This window comes from Octopus bimaculoides, chromosome 25 (genome assembly GCF_046866305.1).
Source record: "Octopus bimaculoides isolate indiv1 chromosome 25, ASM4686630v1, whole genome shotgun sequence".
NCBI classification, from domain to species: domain Eukaryota; kingdom Metazoa; phylum Mollusca; class Cephalopoda; order Octopoda; family Octopodidae; genus Octopus; species Octopus bimaculoides.
Window position 1 is genome coordinate 14,947,833 of NC_142952.1, and position 21,999 is coordinate 14,969,831.

The 21,999-nt window shown below is 39.6% G+C and overlaps 1 protein-coding gene and 1 pseudogene across 3 annotated transcripts in view; one reads left to right on the forward strand and one right to left on the reverse strand.

The window, feature by feature from the left end:
* LOC106882399 (uncharacterized) overlaps positions 1-13,406 on the reverse strand; it is an 87,407-nt gene extending 74,001 nt beyond the window's left edge. For 2 of the 3 annotated variants that reach the window (XM_089342067.1, XM_089342065.1), the window contains exon 1: positions 1,543-2,947. In XM_089342067.1, the coding sequence (XP_089198193.1) occupies positions 1,543-1,666 (124 nt within the window). In that variant the 5' untranslated portion in view covers positions 1,667-2,947. Of the gene's footprint in view, positions 1-1,542; positions 2,948-13,262 lie in introns of those variants that run through there. The other variant, XM_089342066.1, reaches the window with a different exon arrangement.
* A 6,532-nt stretch (positions 13,407-19,938) lies between these two features.
* LOC149131100 (uncharacterized) lies at positions 19,939-20,689 on the forward strand (annotated as a pseudogene).
* The last annotated feature ends 1,310 nt before the right edge of the window (positions 20,690-21,999 follow it).

Genomic DNA, 21,999 nt, shown 5'->3' on the forward strand with positions numbered 1-21,999 from the left:
CACCACCACCTCCACCACCAACGTCGACGACTGAATTTGTTTTCCTTTCCAATCAGATATACAATCATCTAGGCTAACATTTCACAATTTTATCGATCTCGGATTGTTAGAAGACAAAATTGACCTCGCAGGAATTTGAACTCAGAACGTGAAGTGTCGTAACTGAATAGCACAAAGTATTTTATCCGATACTCTCATGACTGCAAATAAGGCCAGCAATTCTACGGGACCAGTGCTCTACTGGTACTTATTCTATTGACATCCCCACCCACGAAAGGATAAAAGGCAAAGTTGACCTCACTGTTCTGATTAACATCAATAATTTTTTCTACTATAAGCACAAAGCCAGATAATTTGTCGGTAGAGAGCTAGTTCATTACATCGATCCCATTGCTCATCTGGTATTTATTTTATTGACTCCAAAAGGATGCAAGGCAAAGTCGACCACAGCGGAATTTGAACTCTAAGATGAACGAAATGCCGCTAAGCATTATGTCCGAATTGCTAACGACTCCGCCAACTCGCCGACTTAATAACCTGTCAACTACAGTCACAAGGCCTGAAATGTTGTGGGAGGGAGCTAGTCAATTTCATCAACCCCGGTACTCGGCAGGTATTTATTTTATCACCCCCAAAAGAATGAAAGGCAAAGTCGACCTCGGACGAAATGTTAAGCTTTTTGTCCGACGTGCTAACGATCCTTTCTATTATAGGCACAAGACCTGAAGTTTTGGGGGAGGGGACTAATCAATTACATCGACCCCAGAATTTCACTGGTACTTAATTTATCGATCCCGAAAGGATGGAAGGCGAAGTCGACTTCGGCGGAATTTGAACTCAGAACGTAGCGACGGGCGAAATACCGCTAAGCATTTCGTCCAGCCTGCTAACGACTCTGCCAGCTCGCCACCCTAATAACAACAATAATGTTGGTTTCAGATTTTGGCACAAGGCCAGCAATTTCCGGGTAAGGAGTAAGTCGATTACATTGACTCGAAAGGATGAAAGGCAAAGTCGATCTTGGCAGAATTTAAACACTGTACATAAAGACACACAAAATACCAATTTCTTTATTGCCCACAGGGGGCTAAACATAGAATGGTACAAAACAACTGATTGGGATCAGTAATGCGAATGGTTTACATAAAATATGACTTTAAAAATTATATAAAATATAAAAAATCGAATGATATTAACAGTACGTTAGACAACACAAATGAAGCGATGATCAGGCCACGCTCCGACCCCACAAGCCCCAATCTATCGCTGGCACCTTTTTTTTTTCTTTCCTTTTTTTTTCTGACTATTTACACGGTTCCTTGCACGCACAACACTTGTGCAACATGCTTCCATCTCTTTTGGAACGTACACTCCGACAGACATCTCCTCTCCAGCAGACGGATGAAATACCGCTAAGCATTTTTCCCCCGCGTACTAACGATTCTACCAACTCATAGCCCTAATGACAATAATAGTGTTAACAACAGTAATATATAAACGAGAAGCTTAGAGGTGGATTAAAAGAAGAAATATATAACTTACCTGTTATTCCGATAGTAAATACGAAATAGAGAGCATAATGCATGAGAGCAGTGGAGGGAAAGTAAGTAGGAAGATATTGTCCATAATCCGTTGGAAGCTGAGCGTAGTACATATTGAAATCCATCCTTAATTAACGAGATCCACCTGATATTAATTTCGAAAAAGTTCTTTGATTTTTATTATACTTTTTCTGTAGTTAATTCGCTTCAGTCCGAACCTCCAAAAAGTTGCTATTTAAACGTAGGAGATACGTGTATGTATGGATGAGGCGTAATGTATATGTGCTTGTGTGATTTCATAAAAGGATGGAGTTTGAGTTAACTTTGTAATGTTCAGCACAGCCTGGGACCTATATCACAACCTGACCAAAAAAAGTTGAGCGTGTTCCTTTCTGTTTTTGTTGCTGTTGTTGTGTGTTTTTGTCAATAAATAGTTAAATATTCTAATACTTATGCAAAATAATCTCAGAATTTGCTAAATCAAATTCGATATATTTTAGTTTTCCTAAAATCGAAGTTTGACATTTTTCTTTCTCATTGTTAATGATATGTTGGTATATATTTCGGAAGGAAAATTTATAAATGCCATCCTTTACTTATTTTTCTTCTTTTTTCTTTCTTCTGTCTCTTCCTTGCCTCTCTTCTTTTTTTTTTCTTTAGTAATTAGTTTTTACCTGTTTTCCCTCTGTAGATCCGATTCAATATATACGCAAATTAGAGCTTAGTCGATTGGCAAAATTGGTAGAATGACAACGTCGAAATATCTTGCTTTTTGACCTTTTAATTTACGGTTCTTGGTTCAAATTCCGCTACAGTGGACTATATATTTTTAACTTATTCAATATTTGATAAAAATAGAACGAAAAATTAAAAACAGGGCTATTCAGATATTTGAGACAGGTTTTTAATAAATTATTTCTTTGCCTGCAAAAGTTATGCTGTCCTTGTTTAAAAAACCGTTTGAGTATATATACATATATATTTCATAAAATTATTCAAAACTTTCAGTTTTACCTTGATGCTGATCTGTCTGTATGTCTATAACATATTTACAATATTAAGTTATGAGCCAAGTCCGAAATGTCAGCCCGCTTCTTTTGTTCACCAACAAACTTAATCTCTTCTTTGTCAAATATCTCAATTCATTAATTTGCCGACGCAGACAATCTCAAGTTTCCTTCGCATTTATTTTTACTGTTTCACTTTCTGTTATTATTTTGCGTAAGTAATGGAGAAATGTCGTTACAATAACGATGATGATGTGAAGATGAAGTGACTGTTTTATCTGAATCCCTTGCTACACACTGTTGGCGTGTTATCGAATAAATACATTAATAATACAGACTTGAACAGCAAGTAAGGAAGTTGTGTGGCCTGTCCTGACAGGTGAATGTATGATATGATATGAAAAAAAATGTGAAAGGTTTGTCCTAAACGGTTATGCTGGGCCAGGGTTGGTCGGGTCTTTTTATTTTGTTTAGTTTTGTTATATTATTTTTTCTTGTCTTTTTTTTTTTATTTTTACATTTTCTACATATATCTGTACCTGTCCGTCTCTCTGTGTATAGGTGTGCGTGAGAGAGAGAGAGAGAGAAAGAAAGAAAGAGGGAGAGTGGGAATGTGTGCGCGAGTGTGTATACGTGTATATATATGTAGGTGTGTTTGACTGTAGAGCTACCTTGCATGCCTACCTACACCTACTTAATCTATCACTGCATGAGTATGTATGAATGTATGCGTGTAGGTGTGTGTGTGGGAATGTCAGGTGGACAACAGGTAACCCTCCCACCACCTCTGTCGTCCTTCAGCGTTTTACCTGACAGTGGTCTAACCAATACGCAGAGGTGTAGGACGACTGGAAGGAAAGGGGGGAGGGCAGTGACGCGCTATTTTTCTTTCTTTTTGTCTTAATATTGAAAAGATATGTAAAAGGAATAATAGATAAGGTGGTGGTGGAGGAGGGTGGTGGTGGAGGCTGCGGTGGTGGTTGTAGCGGTGGTGATTATAATAGTGGAGAAGGAGGTAGTGGAGGGAGTGGTTATTATTGTAGTAGTAGTAGTAGTAGTAGTAGTAGTGGTGGTGGTAGTGGTGGTGGTGGTGGCGGTGGTAGCAATCGTGGTTGTAACGGTTGTTGTGGTAGTGGTGATTGTTTCTGAATTAATGGAGGTGGTAGTGGTGGTGGTGGTGGTGGTGGTGGTGGTGGTGGATGGTGGTAGTGGATGGTGGTGGTGATGGCGTGATGATGGTATTTGTAACGGTAGTCGTTTGATGGTGGTAGTGCTGGTGGTAGTAGTGGTGGTAGTGGTGGTCGTAGTATTGGTGGTAGTGGTGATGGGGTTACAAAGTGCAGTTGGTGAAACAAATTCTATTTTCCATTTACTTTTGTTGTTTTTTTTTGTTTATTATCCATTTTTCTTGTTTTCTTTAACGTTTGACAACCGGTGTTGGTGTGTTTACGTCCCTGTAACTTAGCGATTCAACAAAGAGAGGCTTAAAAAAAAGATAAATAAGTGTTGGGGGGGGGTCGATTCGTTCAGCTAAAATTCTTCAAGGCGGTGCCCCAGCATGGTCGCAGTCTAAAATAGCTGAAACAAGTCGAAGATAAAAGATTTACTGTTTTTTTCTTCTTCCACCCATTCCCACCTATCACGTTTATTATATCCACCCCCACCACACCACACCCCCCACCACACCACCACTACTCTCACCCTTACCCTCACCACCACCACCAACAACAACAACAACAACAACAGCCATCACTCCCGTCACCAACATCACCGCTACCACCAACGCCATGAGCCATCGGAGGAGTTTCCGCACGGTTGCTTTGACCACCAGGAAATAGCAGACAGGTATCTTATAAGTCACACCTCCATCGTCTTCTTTAGAAGAAAAATGTGGCTCGCACGCTAGGATGAATATGACCCCAGCGCAAATTCGAGAAGCGTTCCGTATTATTTTTATAGCTTCAGGCGTGGTTGAGTGGTAAGAAGTTTGGCTGAACCGCTAAGTTACGGGGACATAAACACACCAACATCGGTTGTCAAGCGATGTTGGAAGGAATAGACACAGACACACAAACATATATATGTATATATATATGAGTCCTTATTATATATATATATATATATATATATATATATATAAAATACAAAGAATATATATACATGTATACACACATATATGTACATACTTACATCTACATGTGTATATATATGCATATCAGGGTACAGGACGTTAGAACAATGAACTACAGACAACGGAACGCATAGGAACGGAAAGCCACTTGGAATATCCCTTCATCAGCTGTCTCTATTCTGAAGTTCATTCTGTAGTTCATTGTTCTAACGTCCTGTACCCTGATATGCATATATATACACATGTAGATGTAAGTATGTACATATATGTGTGTATACATGTATATATATTCTTTGTATTATTACATTATTGAACGCACACGTCCTTTTTTGCAAGTAAGTCTACATTATATATATATATATATATATATATATACACACACATATATATATATGTGAGAGAGAGAGAGAGAGAGAGAGAATAGATACCTGTTGGCTTACATCGTGTATTTATATGGAATGCGGTTTAGTTATGATGGTCCCGAAACAGCAGTCGGCGCAATTCGTTTTGCTTTCTTGATTCTGTAATCTGTACCAGAATGTTGTGAATTCCATGAAAAATACACGACGTAAGCCCAACAACGTTTATCTGTTTGAGAACAATCCTTATTAACTCCATAAGGGTTGTTCGTATAGCTAGCTTTCGATACCGAGGCACTGGCCCTGGATAGAGAGGTTGGGGTTCAAGTTCTCATCCATTGGTGCACGTTTGCCTGCACAGCCGTCTTAGCAGCTTAATAGGCCCCTGAGCAAATCAATGCACTGGGGCCTCATAGTATTTTTTATTGACAGCAAACCACAATATACATAGATCAGAATTGGACCCCTAAACCTGTGAGGTCTCTGCACTGCAAAGAACACATCGCTTTAGACGGCCTAAACTGTTGTCTGTACCATGTTTACTGTACGTATAACGAAGATGAAATTGAAACTGAACTGGTAAGCGACAATTTATTCTTCGTTATAAAATACAATGATTGCCATACATTAATTAACATAACAGCAGGTTACAACAAACATGTGTGAGAGAACTTCGTGGCTAGGCTGGACTGTTGATCTTGAGAACTCAGTTGACGTACTGCTTGGTGGTGTGTAGAGGCAGCCGTTGGTCTGTTGGTCGTATGGTCTTCATTCAGCAACGATGTAAGCAGGTGTCTGGTGGAGAAGACACCTGCGGAAAATGGCTGGTGACAGATACAATGTTGCCGGAGACGAGTTGTGTGTGGTCAGTGGCGTGTGCCAAAGACCTAGAGCAGTCGAGAACTGCCGTTCTTATAGAGAATAGTAGGTTCCCAGGAGCTGGTGATTAATATCCCGCGTAAGGAAAAATGAACTGTTGCGCCAACACGACTGGACAGTTGGAAGCCGACCAATACAAACAACAGGTTCGTTTAATTACGAGGTCATGTGACCAGCTGGAACGAAAAGGCTTGTGGAGCCGATATTGGGGTATTTAAGCCTAGGTGAGTCAAAACGAAAACGTAACGACATTTCAGCTACATACATTTCAGTAAATCAGTATGTGTGTGTGGGATCTTTCTGATTTGGCGGACGCCACTTGTTTTCTTAACGGTGTGTGTGTGTGTCTTTGTGTCTGTCTTTGCCCCGCTCCTCACTCCCGCCATCATCGCTTGACAACCGGTGTTGGTGTGTTTGCAGCCTCGTAACTTAACGAGACCGATAGAATAAATATTAAGCTTTACAAAAAATAAAAATAAATAAAAATAATAAGTTCTGGGTTTGATTTTTTCGACTAAGACCCTTCAAGGCGATGCTCCAGCATGGCCGCAGTCAAATGACTGGAACAAGTAAAAGAATAAAAGAATACACAAAATCGTTAAAATATTTTGTGTATTGTAGAAGTATAAACAATTTTATTGCAAATTTTGTTTTGACAACAAAATCTTATATGCCCCCTCCTCCCCCAGAAGGGTCATACGAACCCCAAAGGGTCATATGGACCCTGGTTGAGAACCACCGATTTACAACCTCGACACAAAACTTACTACCGCCGCCGCCACCACCACCACCACCACCACCACCACCATCATCACTCCCCTCTCCCTACGTGTTTTTTCCCCTCCTTTGTTCTGCTTTGAGCGTTATCCCTTACGTCCATCTACTAGCACCACCACCATCACCGCCACCGCCGCCATCTCCCTCCTCCTCCAACCCATTCACAAAGCTTCTCCGACTCCTCAGTTCTCTCACATTTACTTCACCTATCTCCTTTACCTAAATACAAACTACCACCAAACAACACCACCACCACCACCACCACCACCAAGAACTCCAACGCCACCTCAACCCTCTGCTGCTTTTTCCACCAGGTAACAACAATGATGTACGACAGGAAGCTGGCTCCTGTCAACAGTGGGTGGTAGTACCAAATAGTTCCCCCCCCCCCAGCACCTTCTCCTCCTCCTGCTCCTTCCCCTTCTTTCCATCATTCTCTTCGTTTTCCTCTCCTCCCCTTCTGCTCTCCTTCTTTCCTGAAACATGTTCACTTTACTCTTTACAACAACGAAATACAATAAAACAACAACAACAACTAATGATTCAGCAACAAACTATCTCAACACACACACACACACACACACACACACATTTTTCATCTGATGGTAATCAAGGTCAGGTGTGTGTGTATATATGTATGTATGTGTGTATGTATGTATTTACAGGGTTGTTTGTTATGGCCGGTCAACGAGTGACCAATGGTCACTCTCTGACCGGCCATAAAAACCTAAATATATTATTGCTCTAATCTTTTAGAGTGTGCTTCTTTTTCAGATATGGGAACTACCGACGATACATACATACATACATACATACATACATACATACAGATATGTAAAATTTAGCACATAAATACATATGCATACATCTAGACATAAAAACGCATCCATAAAACAAACATACAAATCTGCGCATACACTAACACCAAATACTGCACACACACACACACATATGCACAAATACCTAGATGATGTTGATAAAAGTTCCAATGAAGGAGCCTTGAATCTATGTTAGAGTCCGGCTCTTTCTCTATGGACAAGAAATACAGAAATGAAACTGATTGATATACATACATACATACATACATACATACATACATACATACATACATACATACATACATACATACATATATACATACAGCCGTTATTACTCTTATCACCTAGGAGGAATCTACAGTGAACAAAGTAACGAAATTAGGAAACGGAAACAACTTAGATGGAAAACAAAACTTTAAGAAAACATCAACAACGTGCGCCGCCATATTGGATGGTTAACTACAATGATAAAATGTAAGGAGAAAAATGAGTTTACACCTCACCAACTCTACCTTACACAAAAATGAATGAAACTTTATGACACCTCTTCACACCAAGCTCTTGAGGGAAAGATAATCACTTTAAAACATGAACTCAAGACAGTGAGCGAGAAACTCCGCTATCGTATGCGAAATTTTGAGCGAGCCAGTATTAATTATAGTATAGGCATTACAAAGGGAATATTCCAGGGAGATAGTCTTTCTGTATCTCTTTTCATTTTGGCACTGAATCTATTATCGTTCCTAATGCAGAAAACAAATGGTTACACGCTAGGATCTTCATCTGCTAGAAATATCAATGTAACTCAAAATTTCTTTGTAGACGACCTTTGTGTGTGTAATATATATCGCAAGTTTGATTCCAATCCACAAACATTATACAGAGAGATGAGGAAGGAAAACATTACTATTATAAAAGTTCCCTCCCAAGAAGATCTACAATCATTCTGGTCAAAAGTTTGATAATAAAAGAAGGATTTCAACATGAATGCATCATGGTTAAATACAACTGAGAGAGAATACTGTACCAACACTAACAGTAAAACATACAAAATTGATGCAGAAACCTTCGCTATAGCAGTAGGCAAACTGCAGAATGGGAAGGCACCTAGAAGGGACCTAATAGTTGGATATTGGTACAAGAAGCTGACATTTTATAGAAACCAATTGATACGTATGTTCAAAAGGACTATGGAAGGTCAGACTGATACACCAAATTGGCTTGCTACAACAAGGACAAATCTTGTTGCCAAAAATGAAATCACCGAGATAGCAGGAAACTATAGGCCCAATGCTTGCCTAAACATTGTGTACAAACTGTACACAAGTTGCCTCAACCAATTCCTCCAGGACCAGTGTGAGCCGAACAACATTGTGACTGATGAACAGGCTGGTGGAAAGAAGGGAGTGTGGGGGTGTGCCGAACAACTTTTAATAAACAAAGCTGTACTGTCTGAAGTAAGAAATCAACGCAGAAACCTTGTGACGGTATGGCTTGGGTATAAGAAGGCATTCGACTCGATCCCTCGTTCCTGGCTGTTGAAGTGTCTACATCTGGCAAAGGTACCTACTACCTTAATTGTCTCTATAGAGAGACTCCCAAAGACATGGACAACTATTCTTAGCCTTACAACTGAGAACAGAATAATTGTTTCTTATAGTATAGGCATTACAAAGGGAATATTCCAGGGAGATAGTCTTTCTGTATCTCTTTTCATTTTGGCACTGAATCTATTATCGTTCCTAATGCAGAAAACAAATGGTTACACGCTAGGATCTTCATCTACTAGAAATATCAATGTAACTCAAAATTTCTTTGTAGACGACCTGAAGATTTATGCTAAACGTGTTGACAATGCCAAAAACCAACTGGAATTAATAACAACATTTTCAGCTGATATAGGCATGGAATTTGACCAAAAAAAATGTTCATGCTTGGCTATAGAACGAGGAAAGTCAGTCCCCCAAAACCTATGCATCAACGGACTCTCTATCTCCCCCATTCCATATAAAGAACGTTACAAGTACCTAGGCATAGACGAAAATGTATCATATGAAGGCACTGTGAGTAAAGATAGAGTGACCCGAGAATATTACAACAAAACAATATCTCACAATGCAATTTCAGTACCAGTGCTGATCCCAATATTTGGGATACTTGGTTGGTCTGTAGAGGAAATCTACCCCATAGATATCAAAATCAGCAAAATCCTGACAACAACTGGGAACTTTCACAAAAACAATGATGTTGACAGGCTCTACCTAAGAAGAAATGAAGGTGGTAGAGGCCTGAGATCAATGCAGACGGCCTTCGAATGTTGTACGGTATCATTCAGGCAGCGACTTTTAAACAACAGCAGCAAAAACAAATATATTAGTGCAGTCCTGAAAAGTGAAGTGAGCAACATTGTACGAGTTGGCAGTGAACTCCTCAAGAAACTGTCACTCCCTGATGATCTCCTACACAGCCCCAAAATAGCTGGGCTCTCTTACTTCAGAGAAGACCTGGATGGAAAGCACACATCATACATAAAAAAACCATGCATGGGTATGTTGCCCGGAAGCTTAAGGAAAACAGTAGAATTGACACGAAGCGCAGCCTCTCTTGGACACAAGACCTCTACATCAAATCACACTTTGAAGGCTATGCGTTTGCAATCCAGGAACAGGAGATTGCCACAAAGTACCTGGTGAACAAGAGAGACAGTGACGCTCTTATAATCCCAAGGTGCAACTGCATGTGTAGGCTATGTCATGCTTCTGTGGAAGACACTACGCAAGTGATTAGCAGCTGTCCTAAAATGTCGTCACGGTACTACCTCTCTATGCAGCACGATGTTGTTGCTAAAGTAATTTACAATGCCATCCGCAAAAAATACTGTCCTAAAATAAACTTCTGTAATGGAATACATTCATAAACATCAACTCAAGGAATATTGGGGGAATATTCCCATCAAAACTTCTATCAAATGTAAACATAACAGGCCGAATATTGTTGTTTGGGATAGAGGGGCAAAGGTATGTACCATCATAGATGTCGGCTGTCCTGCAGATATAAATATCTCTTTGAAAATCAAAGTAAAAGAGGATATCTATGGACAACTGCTTCGAAACCTCCAGCTTCTATATCCAGACTATGAATTCATATTCATACCAATAATTATTGGAGCACTATATTCCATTATAGACCCTTTTACGTCCCACAAAGCGATTAGCATCATTTTTTTCTATGGAAGGTTGTCTTGAATTTCTTCTTGAGTTTCTTTTTCGCTGGTGACTCCGGGTGTCTCCAGTCTATACTCTACCTTTTGGATTCTGGCTCAATGGGATAGATCCAGGTCTCCTCTCTTGCAACTTTTCTCTCCAAAAAAGCTTCGCCTACATCGCCGTAGCGGTCGAGTAAGCGTTGACAGATCTCCACACGATTGCGCTTATACGCGTCAGGGAGCTCTCTCGGCACCCATCACGCACAAACCTTATGATAGCGAAGCTTGTTGTTGATGACTTCGTATTCAGAACCATGACTACTTTGCAGAGAACATACCACCTCGTCAATGGTCACTCGTCGGTTCACCAAAAGGGTATCCTGCCCCCTCTTCGTGATTCACACTTGTCTGGCCATTCTTAAACTTCTCGATCCACTCATACACACCCCTAACGGTACCGCGCTGTCCATGTATTGTACCAAAAGCCTGAGATGAATTTTAGCCCCTGACACACCTTCAAACCAGAGAAAGCGGATCACTGATCTCTGTTCTATCTTGGTGCACACTGCCAGAGGAGTGGCCATGTTTACTCTGTATCACAAGAAGAAAAAAACTGCAGCGATCAAGCTCAAACCTCGATTATGTAACCCTAAGTGCGCGAGCGCTGGAAGCAGTGTGACTTACCTAAACAAAGTTTTGGATAATTTTTGAATTCCCTTAGTGTGTATGTGTGTGTGTGAGTATATGTGTGTGTGTGTGTGTGCGTGTGTCTGCACGTGTGTGTGTGTAATATATATATAAACGTAAACATATTTATGATTATACACATATCGCACACACATACACACTTGCATACGTACATACCACACGTATATATTTGTACAAATACACTTATGTATATAGACAGAAGACAGGTAGATTTTTTCATTTCGTTTTAAATGTATGACTGCTATGCTATGTTACTTTTTAAATCTTTTGTGTCACAAAATTCTTGTTCTAAGAAATCATTAGTAGAACTTAAATAAAATTCTCCGAGGATTCCGAACTTGCTTTAACCCTTTAGCATTGAAACCAGTCATATTCGACCGAAATATTCCATATGTTTTATGTTCAAACTGGCTAGATCCGGCCTCTCACACGTACTCTACAATGTCTTTCTAAAAATAAACAATCACATCATCGAAATCTCAAATCCACTAGATAATGCATGATTAATTCAAAACATCGTGAATAAATAAGCATTACATTTGATAGAGTAATCTGAATACTATAAAAGGCTAAATTAAATTATTGAACGCTGTTTTGGCATTCCAGACCACTCAGTGAGGCTTCTTGAAATAATGGTTTCAAATTTTGGCACAAGGCCAGCAACTTTGGGAGAGGCGATAAATTGATTAGTTCGATCCCAGTGCTCAACTGGCACTTATTTTATCGACCCCGAAAGAAAGAAAGGCAGAGTCGATTTTGGCGAAATTTAAACTCAAAACGTAAAGATAGACGAAACGCTACTGAACATTTTACCCAGCGTGCTAACGATTCTGTCAGCTCGGCCTTAGAGGCTTTTTGAAATAATACACCTAATGTATAAACGAAAGGACGTAACACACGGTGGGGATGGATACCACTTTTTCCTTACAAAGAATTTCCGTCTCTTGGATATTCAACAAATCTGAATTATACCCTACCCACATACGTCATCATGAACTCAAACATATATATATATATATGTTCCCGATCACCGTTTGTTATCTCCCCCTTTCTTAGCTCTCCTGAAATAAGAATTTCTAACTTCCGGTCAGTCATTGTTATGATCGGCCATTATTATGATTGACCGTTGACTGAACACTATTCAATTTTTTTTCTCCGTGTTTTTCTCCTTGTCTCCGTATTCTTTCTGTTGAAGAGCGTAGCTCGAAACGTCAAAGACTTTCCGTATTCCCGAGCGTCATACTAATATATACTTTTGTTATTTACACCACCTGTCCTCGTCTGTTGTTATTATTTGTATATTCTCCCATATATATATATATATATATATATATATATATATATATATATATATATATATATATATATATATATATATATATATATATAGGGAATTAATCAACGGCTTTGTTACACAGCACACCTCTATTCTTAAACTACGTCTTTATAACAAATGCAGCAAACACGAGGAACAAAAAATGGTTCACGTCTTACTAAGAGATCCTCTGCTTCGAAAACAAAATCCTCAACACAATATCAAACATTTATAGAAAGCAAATTCCAGATAATTTTTTTTCTTTTCCTTATTATTGATTAGCTTATTTCATTTCTTCAAACAACTGAATAATGTAGAAAGAAAGAAAGAAAGAAAGAAAGAAAGAAAGAAAGAAAGAAAGAAAGAAAGAAAGAAAGAAAGAAAGAAAGAAAGAAAGAAAGAAAGAAAGGAAAAAAGAAAGAACGGAAAATTGTACGAGTGGTATTTGTTTGAAATTCTTGCTGAATTTTATGCCAAAGGCCTCCACATTTATATCATATTGTCACGTAAATAAATCTTTACCTGAATAAATTTTAGTTTCTCCAGCCCACATATCTTCACGGGCAGACGATATTTTCTTCTGTCTTTTGCTTGTCTGGGTGAAGTTTCTTTTGTGGGTTTCTTTTCTGCATTTTCTTTTTTACGTTTGATTTCTTCACTTCAAAACTGCGCCATTGCAAAAAGAAAACATTGAAAAAGCAATTATTTGTTTTCTATTAAATCGCTTTCTTCAATCGATTCCTCACTCACTCACTCTTATTTTCTCTCTCTCTTTTAATCTATCTCTTTATCTATCTATCTATCTCTCTATCTATCTATCTATCTATCTATCTATCTATCTCTTTGGGGCTCTCTCTCCGTTTGTGCGTGTGTGTGTTTTCCTTGCCGGTCGGTAGGATGGTGGTCTTAGACGTAAGGAGCAACGAAATCAAAGGCGGGGAGCCTTTAGATTAGTGACAGACTATGCCCAAACAGGAACTGGACGGCCAGATTTCTTTAGACGTCTAGAGACTTTCCTAGGGACATGTCTCTTATTAGTGTTAGTGGGCGACTGGAAGGGGCCTTAGACACAAGCAAAGATTATGTAGCAGTAGCAGATAGGAGAGTGAGGTGCAAAAGCCTCGCTAACTTGCTCAGGCATTTCCAACTGTATGACAGGTTTCGCCTTGATCCCCCAAATACACCACTGTAGACTTGGTCAAATTGCAGTGGGTCATCCAGGTCATACTTAGATAGGGTTTTTATTAAGCTAGCAGACAGGCATAGTATAAGTTACCCACATTTTCAAATCGTTGGCTATTCAGAGCATAAATTCGGGACCTTTACAGTCAACTTAGGAAAAACGATTAGACTAGGACCTGGTTATTGGAAAATGAACACGTCCTTCCAGGCGTAGATAGATTTTCGGGACCGGATTAATAAGTAGACTACTTAAACAGAAATTGGCGGGAGGTCTCCTTAAAAAGGAAAATCAGAGAGGCGCCAGTTAGTTTTAGTAAAGAGATTGCTTTAGAAAACAACAGAATAGAAAGTAAACTAGTCTAAGTTTCATGCTCTAATACTACAATAGTCGGACGAGTCGTGTACTATCGTGCAATCATTCAGGCTCAAAATAGAACATGATTACTTTCTCAGAAAAAGCGAAAAAGAACGAGCAAGAATGAGAGAGTAAGTAAATGAAACAACGAGAGAGAAGTAAATGAAAAGAGGAAACGAAAAAGGGGGAAGGGAGATAGGAATCGTTTCCCTTTGGTTCGTTAGAGTGGTTGGCCTAGTTAATTCGTCGGAGACAGGCTAAAGCTAGTGAGACTATACCCAATCCAGAGAGGGCGATGTTCGATAATAGAAACTCGTCGAAATGTTTGTATTTAGTGATAAACTCCGATCTAGAGTTCACTAGGTCACCCATGGCTCATGAGACCAGGGTTCCGATTCCTGGTTGGAAAAAATTCAGATATATATATATATATATATATATATATATATATATATATATATATATAAGATTGCGGTGGAAGTTGTAACATCGCCCGTGGTATTTGAATTTAGTATCTGCTGCAAACCGTATAGCTGTAAACCTTCAGATTTCTACATTATAACTGTATGCATATCTTATGACTTAATTAATGATAACGAGGAATATTCTATTCACTCAATACCTTATTTACCGTGGCAAACTGTATTTACATACGGCTAGCCTCTAAGATATTTAATAGAGTTCAGTGGCTTACTAGAAATTCTCTTACTCAAGTTTTAATCTATTATTTCACTTTCAGCATTCATTATGTCTTATCGCTTAATCCATAGACGGGCCAGGAAGAGCCATTATATAAGGGCTGCGCTTAGGGCGTTAGTTGGCCTTAATCCGGTCTTGTGTGAGACTGATTAGTTTAAATGCATAACAGGGTTGTGTAGGAGCAGACAATAGCTTTTGATGCGCATGTCAGGAGAGGAACGATCATAGAAATGAGAGAGCGAGACAAAGAGGAAGAGAGAGAGGGAAATGGAGACAAATTGCAAAATTGTACCAATAGATAATACTTTTCAAAATATTATGTATTTAAAACTAAACAGCAGTGAGCTAATATCAAGTAAATTATTATATTTACTTATAACAATTGCAACAGAAAAAATACGAACTTTAAACAAGATAGATAGATAGATAGATAGATAGATAGATAGATAGATAGATAGATAGATAGATAGATAGATAGATAGATAGATAGAAAATACACGCAATGTGTCACGGTTGGGTGCATCCATTTATGTGCAATAAAACTATTTTGACTCACATATTCAACGCTATACAGGCTGTATGTTGTGACTGGTAACATCATCTTTGTTACATAAAGTTGATCTGTCTCACATATTCACGAAAATACAGTGTGCCATTGCTGGTCGCATCTCTCTCACTTATCCCCCATAAGATAGAGTGTGTCATCACCAGCAAAAATTATCTCTTTTTCATATCCAGTGCAATACAGGATGTTAACAGTACAATTGTACAGAAGGCAGCAAGCTGGCAGAATGGTTACCACACCAGGAAAATGCTTCGTGGGATTTCGTCCGTCTTTACGTTCTGAGTTCAAATTCTGCTGAGGTCGATTTTGCCTTTCATCCTTTCGGGGGTCAATAAAATAAGTACCACTTGAGTACCGGGGTCGATTAATCAACTTATTCCCGCCTCTGAAACTGTTGGCCTTGAGCCAAAATTTGAAACCATCATTACGATTGTACAGTAAACTTGATGTGTCTCACATATCCATCACAGAAGAGACTTTGTGTCATGGATGGTTCTTCGTTGAAGAAGAAAACTGATCTGACTCACTTGATATCCATTATAATACAGTGTGACATGGCGGGTGACATAACTACTGTAAACTAAAATTGATCTGTGTCACGTTTCCATTACAATGCTGATATTGTATTTTATGTCTACTGACATCACCTTTGTTACGTGAAATTGGTCATTCTCACATATCCACCGAAACTCAAGCTGTGTGTCGTGGTTAGTTACATCACTGTTGCGTAATAAAACTGACCATTCTTACGTACCCGCTAGAATACAGAGAGTGTCATAACAAGTATAAGAGAATAAAGGTACAGACGAGCAAACTGGTATGAGGTCAAAGTATGATATTTGTATATTTACCGTATTTTAACGTGTATAAGAAACCCTCGTGTATAAGGAACCCCCTAATTTTGAGGGCTTAAAATTTGGAATAAAGGTTTTGTACGGGATTATAATATTATTCATGTATAAGAAACTCATATTTTTAAACCTAATTTTTGACAAAAAAGGGGTTCCTTGTACACGTTAAAATACGGTATATATTGGATTTAAATTTTGGCAAAAGCCTAGCAAGTTCAGGAGAAGGGTAAGTCGATTACATCAACCCCAGTTCTCGACTGGTACTTATTTTATCGACCCCAAAAGGATGAAAGGCAAAACTGACCTTGGTTGAATTATGAACTCAGAATGTAAAGACGGACGAAATTCTGCTAAGCATTTTGCCCAGCGTGGTAACGATTTTGTTAGCTCGCCGCTTTTTATATACATATATGTTTTTATATTGATTTCGAATTTTGGCAGGGGATAAGTTGATTGCATCGACTCCAGTGTTCAACTGCTACTTATTTTATCGACCCCGAAAGGATGAAAGACAAAGTTGACCTTGGCTGAATTATGAACTCAGAACGTAAAGGGGGACGAAATGCCGCTAAGCATTTTGCGTTAATCGCCATGTACCCAAACTTTGTGGACACCCTGTATATATATATATATATATATATATATATATATATATATATATATATATATATATATATATATATATATTCTACTCTAGGTACATGGCCTGAAATTTGCAAGGAGGAGTTCAATCGATTAGATCGACCCCAGTACGCAACTGGTGCTTAGTTTATCGACCCTAAAAGGATTAACGGCAAAGTCGATCTCGGCGGAATTTGAACTCCGAAATACTGGTGAGCATTTTGCCCGGCGTGCTAACGTTTCTGCCAGCTCGCCTTATGTATATATATATATATATTTATATATTGACACAACTTGACAGCAGAATTGAATGTTACTGATGTTTAGATTACAAGAGAGCGATAAGATTGGTTGATGAATGAGACTGCCATAACTGTTAAAGTCACCATTGTACAGTAGATCTGATTTGTCTCACGTATCTACGACAATACACACTGTGTTTTCTTGTTTGTGCCCACGTAAAACCTATCCGTTTCATATACCTTCTGAGATTCCCATAATTTATTTCTTAAATACATTTATTTATTATAGTTGAAAACAACATAGAGGACAATCGTGGGTGTTTTTTAAAACTTTAAATAGCTTTGAATTTTACATTTCAGAAGAATTACGTAGAAGAATGAAACTTTTTTATTATATATATTTTCTTTTATTTTATTTAAAGCCTAGCCAGGCTCATGGGACCCGGTTTCCCGGTTTCTATGGCGTATGTGTTTCCCCCCAGCTGGACGGGACGCCAGTCCATCGCAGGGTTACTCAAGAAACAGGAAGAAAGGGTGACAGAAAGTTGGGGCGAAAGAGTACAAGAAGGGGCGCCACCAACCCCTGCCGGAGCCTTGTGGAGCTTTATATGTTTTGGCTCAATAAACACACACAACGCTCGGTCTAGGAATTGAAACCGCGATCCTCCGACCGCGAGTCCGCTGCCCTAATTACTGGGCCATTGCGCCTCCACATTATACACATACACACACACACACACACACACACACACACACACACACACATATATATATATACATATATATGTATGCATGTATGCATGTATGTATGTATGTATTTATGTGTGTGTGTGTGTGTGTGCGTGTGTGTGTGTACCTCTTTTGCTTGTTTCAGTTATTAGACTGCGGCCATGCTGGGACACTGCCTTGCAGAATTTTAGTCGAACGAATCGACCCCAGTATTTATTTTTTGTAAGGATTGATACTTCTCTTTTGATGAAACCCACTACGGGGACGTAAACACACCAACACTGGTTGTTAAGCGGTAGTGGGGGACAAATACAGACACAAAACACAGACAGACAGATAGACAGACATACAGACAGACAGATAGATAGATAGATAGATAGATAGATAGATAGATAGATAGATAGATAGATAGATGCGATAAGCTTCTTTCAATTTCCGTCCACCAAATCCAAATGTGGATGGAAGCAAACTTCTTATCACTCAGTCATGACTGCGCCTGAAGAATATACGAATATTACCCTGTTTTGATACAAACTTCTATAATCTCCTTACCATTCTTACTACTGTAGCCACTTCGACCGTAATAAACACCGCCTTTATTTTCACTACATTTTAGCCCAATGGGAGTGTAGTTTTCGTTTTGTTGTTTGACTCATTCACAACGACGTAGAATGAATCTTACGTGACAAGGAATTCTCTCTGAATTTACATATCACCAAATAAGAGTAAAAGAAAGAATGCATTCATAGTTTTGGTTATTGAAAGAAAACTCTCCTTCCACCTCTCTTTCTATCTTTCTTTTTATTTTCCTCTCTTTCTTGCTTTCCTTTTTTCTTTTTCATTGTTCATGTATGTCTCTTTGTTATCGTGTGTTGGTTAGTTATGTATTCTGCGTGTGTAGGCGATGGTTACTTCAAGTATTAGTTTTCAAGTAACTTATTAACCAGTATCGTTATAATCAAAAATGTGCATTCAATAAGTTAATGGAACAACGTTCAATGAACCTAACGGTTAGGAATCAGGAATCGTCTCTATATAACTTGCTGAATAGTATTATGGAAATAGCGTAAGGATTTTAAATCACTGCATATAATTAGTATTGTTGCTCGACATTACGTATTAAGGTGGGTATCTTTTAACGAGTACGACATAAGTATTTACATAAGAAAAATGAAAGAGGATGGGAGAGAAAACTTACTTAGACAAGAAACATCGATTCTCCTAGACACCTAATGGCTGGCCCATTAAGTTAAGCAAATGGGAGTAAAAGCAACACGACCCGTAAAAACCTGTGATGGCTCTGCCTAAATTTGAATTGGCTGACTTGTTATTATTGTTGGCCTACAAGTTCTAGAAACTTCGGGCAAACTGTTTAGCAGGGAAACTTGCACACTACCTTTGCAGTTTGCCGTCTGAGCAATAGATCTGCTAATGTCCATTGGTCAAGCTTTATTCACGTTGGCATTGAAACTTTTATTGCGACATTTCCCCCTTTATGGAAATACATTACTTCGTGGTTCTAGACAGGAAAAATGTGAGAGCTATGGTTCAAATCTCAGCCGGGACGCCACAGCAGTATATTCGAATTATTGTGTCTATTGTGTATGCAATAAAAGGGTATGTATCTACGCACCGAGAGAGGATGAGAGAGAGAAAAAGTGAGAAAGACGCGCACACACAAAGACATACATAGGCTCACAGTATACACACACAGACACATACATGCACACCCAGGCGTACACATACATATTGATATTGTGTGTGAGTGTGCTTTTAGTAGAGGGACTTTTTGGCACATTCCTGTATCTCAAAATGACTCTTTGGGGAACAATTTGACTCTCTTTCCTTCTTTCTTTCCCTCGTCCTCTCCACCAGTCAGTATCTATCTCTTCTTTTTATATTCCTCTCTCTTTCCCTCTGTTCCTCTTTCTTCCTATATACATGCATACATACAATGAGTCTTCCCAACTTGCCCGCATACTCTGGTGACGTCACACTTTGGTTTGCTCAATGAGATGCATATTTTTCCGCCCATGCTGTGCCTCACCAACAGCAACTGAACCTTTTGCACTGTGGAATGCCTTCACCTCTTGCACGCTCAGTGAAAGATCGCATCACTGACCCACATCTGGACGCGACTTACGCGTCCGTCAAATCCGAGGTTCTCCGTCGGAAAACACAATCTGCGGAGAGTAAATTCCGAACACTGATGCAGGATGAACACCTGAGAGATAGGACACCATCTGAGTTTCTTTGTCGGTTGCGAGAACTCAGCGACACTCCACTTGCTAAGGAAATTGTTTTTCTCTCGTCTACCGCTGAATGTCCATTCAATACTGGCCACAACGGTCGACTCCAATTCGCTCGATCAGATAGCCACCATGGCAGACAAGATCATACAGTTTACTGTGGACCCCGCACCTCACCATACCTGTTTGGACCTCATAGTAGCTTCCTCTACTACTACAGAGTCTCCTGTCTCGTCACATAACATTTTGGAGAGAGTCGATGCACTAACACGTCGCAAGGACACACTGTGGCGAGAACATGCCAGCTCTCGTCGTCCTCGAAACAGAAGCCGTTCTAAGCCACGGTCGTCTAGTTCTGCTCAAACTGTTTCTAATCTCTGCTGGTACCATGCCAGATTTAAGGACAAAGCCTGTCGATGCATCCAGCCCTGTTCGTTCAAGCTGTCGGGAAACTAGTTGCGGAAGATTTGGGCACATCAATTTCTTCCCGCAATTTCTCATCTCATCGAGAATCTTTTGTTAAGGATCGTGTGTCTAACGAATCGTTCAAGGTTGTCACTGGATCCAGCTGTTCTATTTGGCCTTTGCGTCTTACTTCAGACAAGCCGAAGCAATATGCCATTAACCAGCACGCGGCGAATCTATCTTCGATAAAAACTTGCGGTCAGGTCTCATTAAACCTAGACCTCAACCTTCGGAGGGATTTTAGGTGGGTTTTTGTTATAGCAGATCTACCATACCTCATTCTGGGCGCGGACTTCTTTAACCACTTTCACTTGATAGTAGATGTCAGGCGACAGAGACTCGTGGACGATTCTACGTCTTTGTTTACGCCTACTCGTGTTACTACTAATGCTGTTTTCAGTCCGTCGTTGTTTGTCGCCACTGCTGGAGATCAGTTCCACTCTCTTTTGGCTTCTTTCCCAGAGCTGGTAGATCCGACTTTCAAATCAGTCAAAGTCACACACTCGACTTGCCATTATATCACTACTTCTGGACCACCCGTTTTTTCGCGTCCACGGCGATTCGCCTCTGATCGGCTCAAAAAGGCTCGATCTGAGTTTCAGCGTTATGCGTCAACTCGACCTTATTCGCCCCTCCACCAGCCATGGGCATCTCCTCTTCATTTGGCACAGAAATGGGATTCAGATTTTCGTCCGGTGGGAGATTACAGACGTTTGAATGCGGTCACTGTTCCCGATTGCTATCCGATGAGGAATCTCCAGGAATTTTCTTCAAACTTGCATGGTTGTACTATTTTTTCCAAGGTTGATCTCATCCGGGCTTATCATCAAGTTCCGATGAACCATGACGACATTCCAAAAACTGCCGTTACCACCCCTTTTGGAAGTTTCGAGTTCCTGTTTGAGCTTCGGTTTGCGGAATGCTATGAGTACATTCCAGAGGTTTATTGACGAAGTTGTCCGCGGACTTGACTGTGTGTTCGCTTACGTGGATGATTTGCTCATAGCTAGTGACATGCGTGAAAATCACCTCCAACACTTATCTCAATTTTTTCAGCGTCTTCGCACATACAATGTGCGAATCAACCCCAATAAATGTGTTTTCGGACAGACCTCTCTGGAATTCCTAGGTCATTATATCGATTCTAATGGTGTCCGACCTCTCTCCTCCAAAGTCGATGCAATTCAACGCATCTCTCCTCCCACTTCTTTACATCAACTGTGCCATTTCTTGGGAATCGTCGACTTCTACAGGAGATTCATACCTAAATGTGCAGGCAAGTTATTTCCCTTGACTCAACT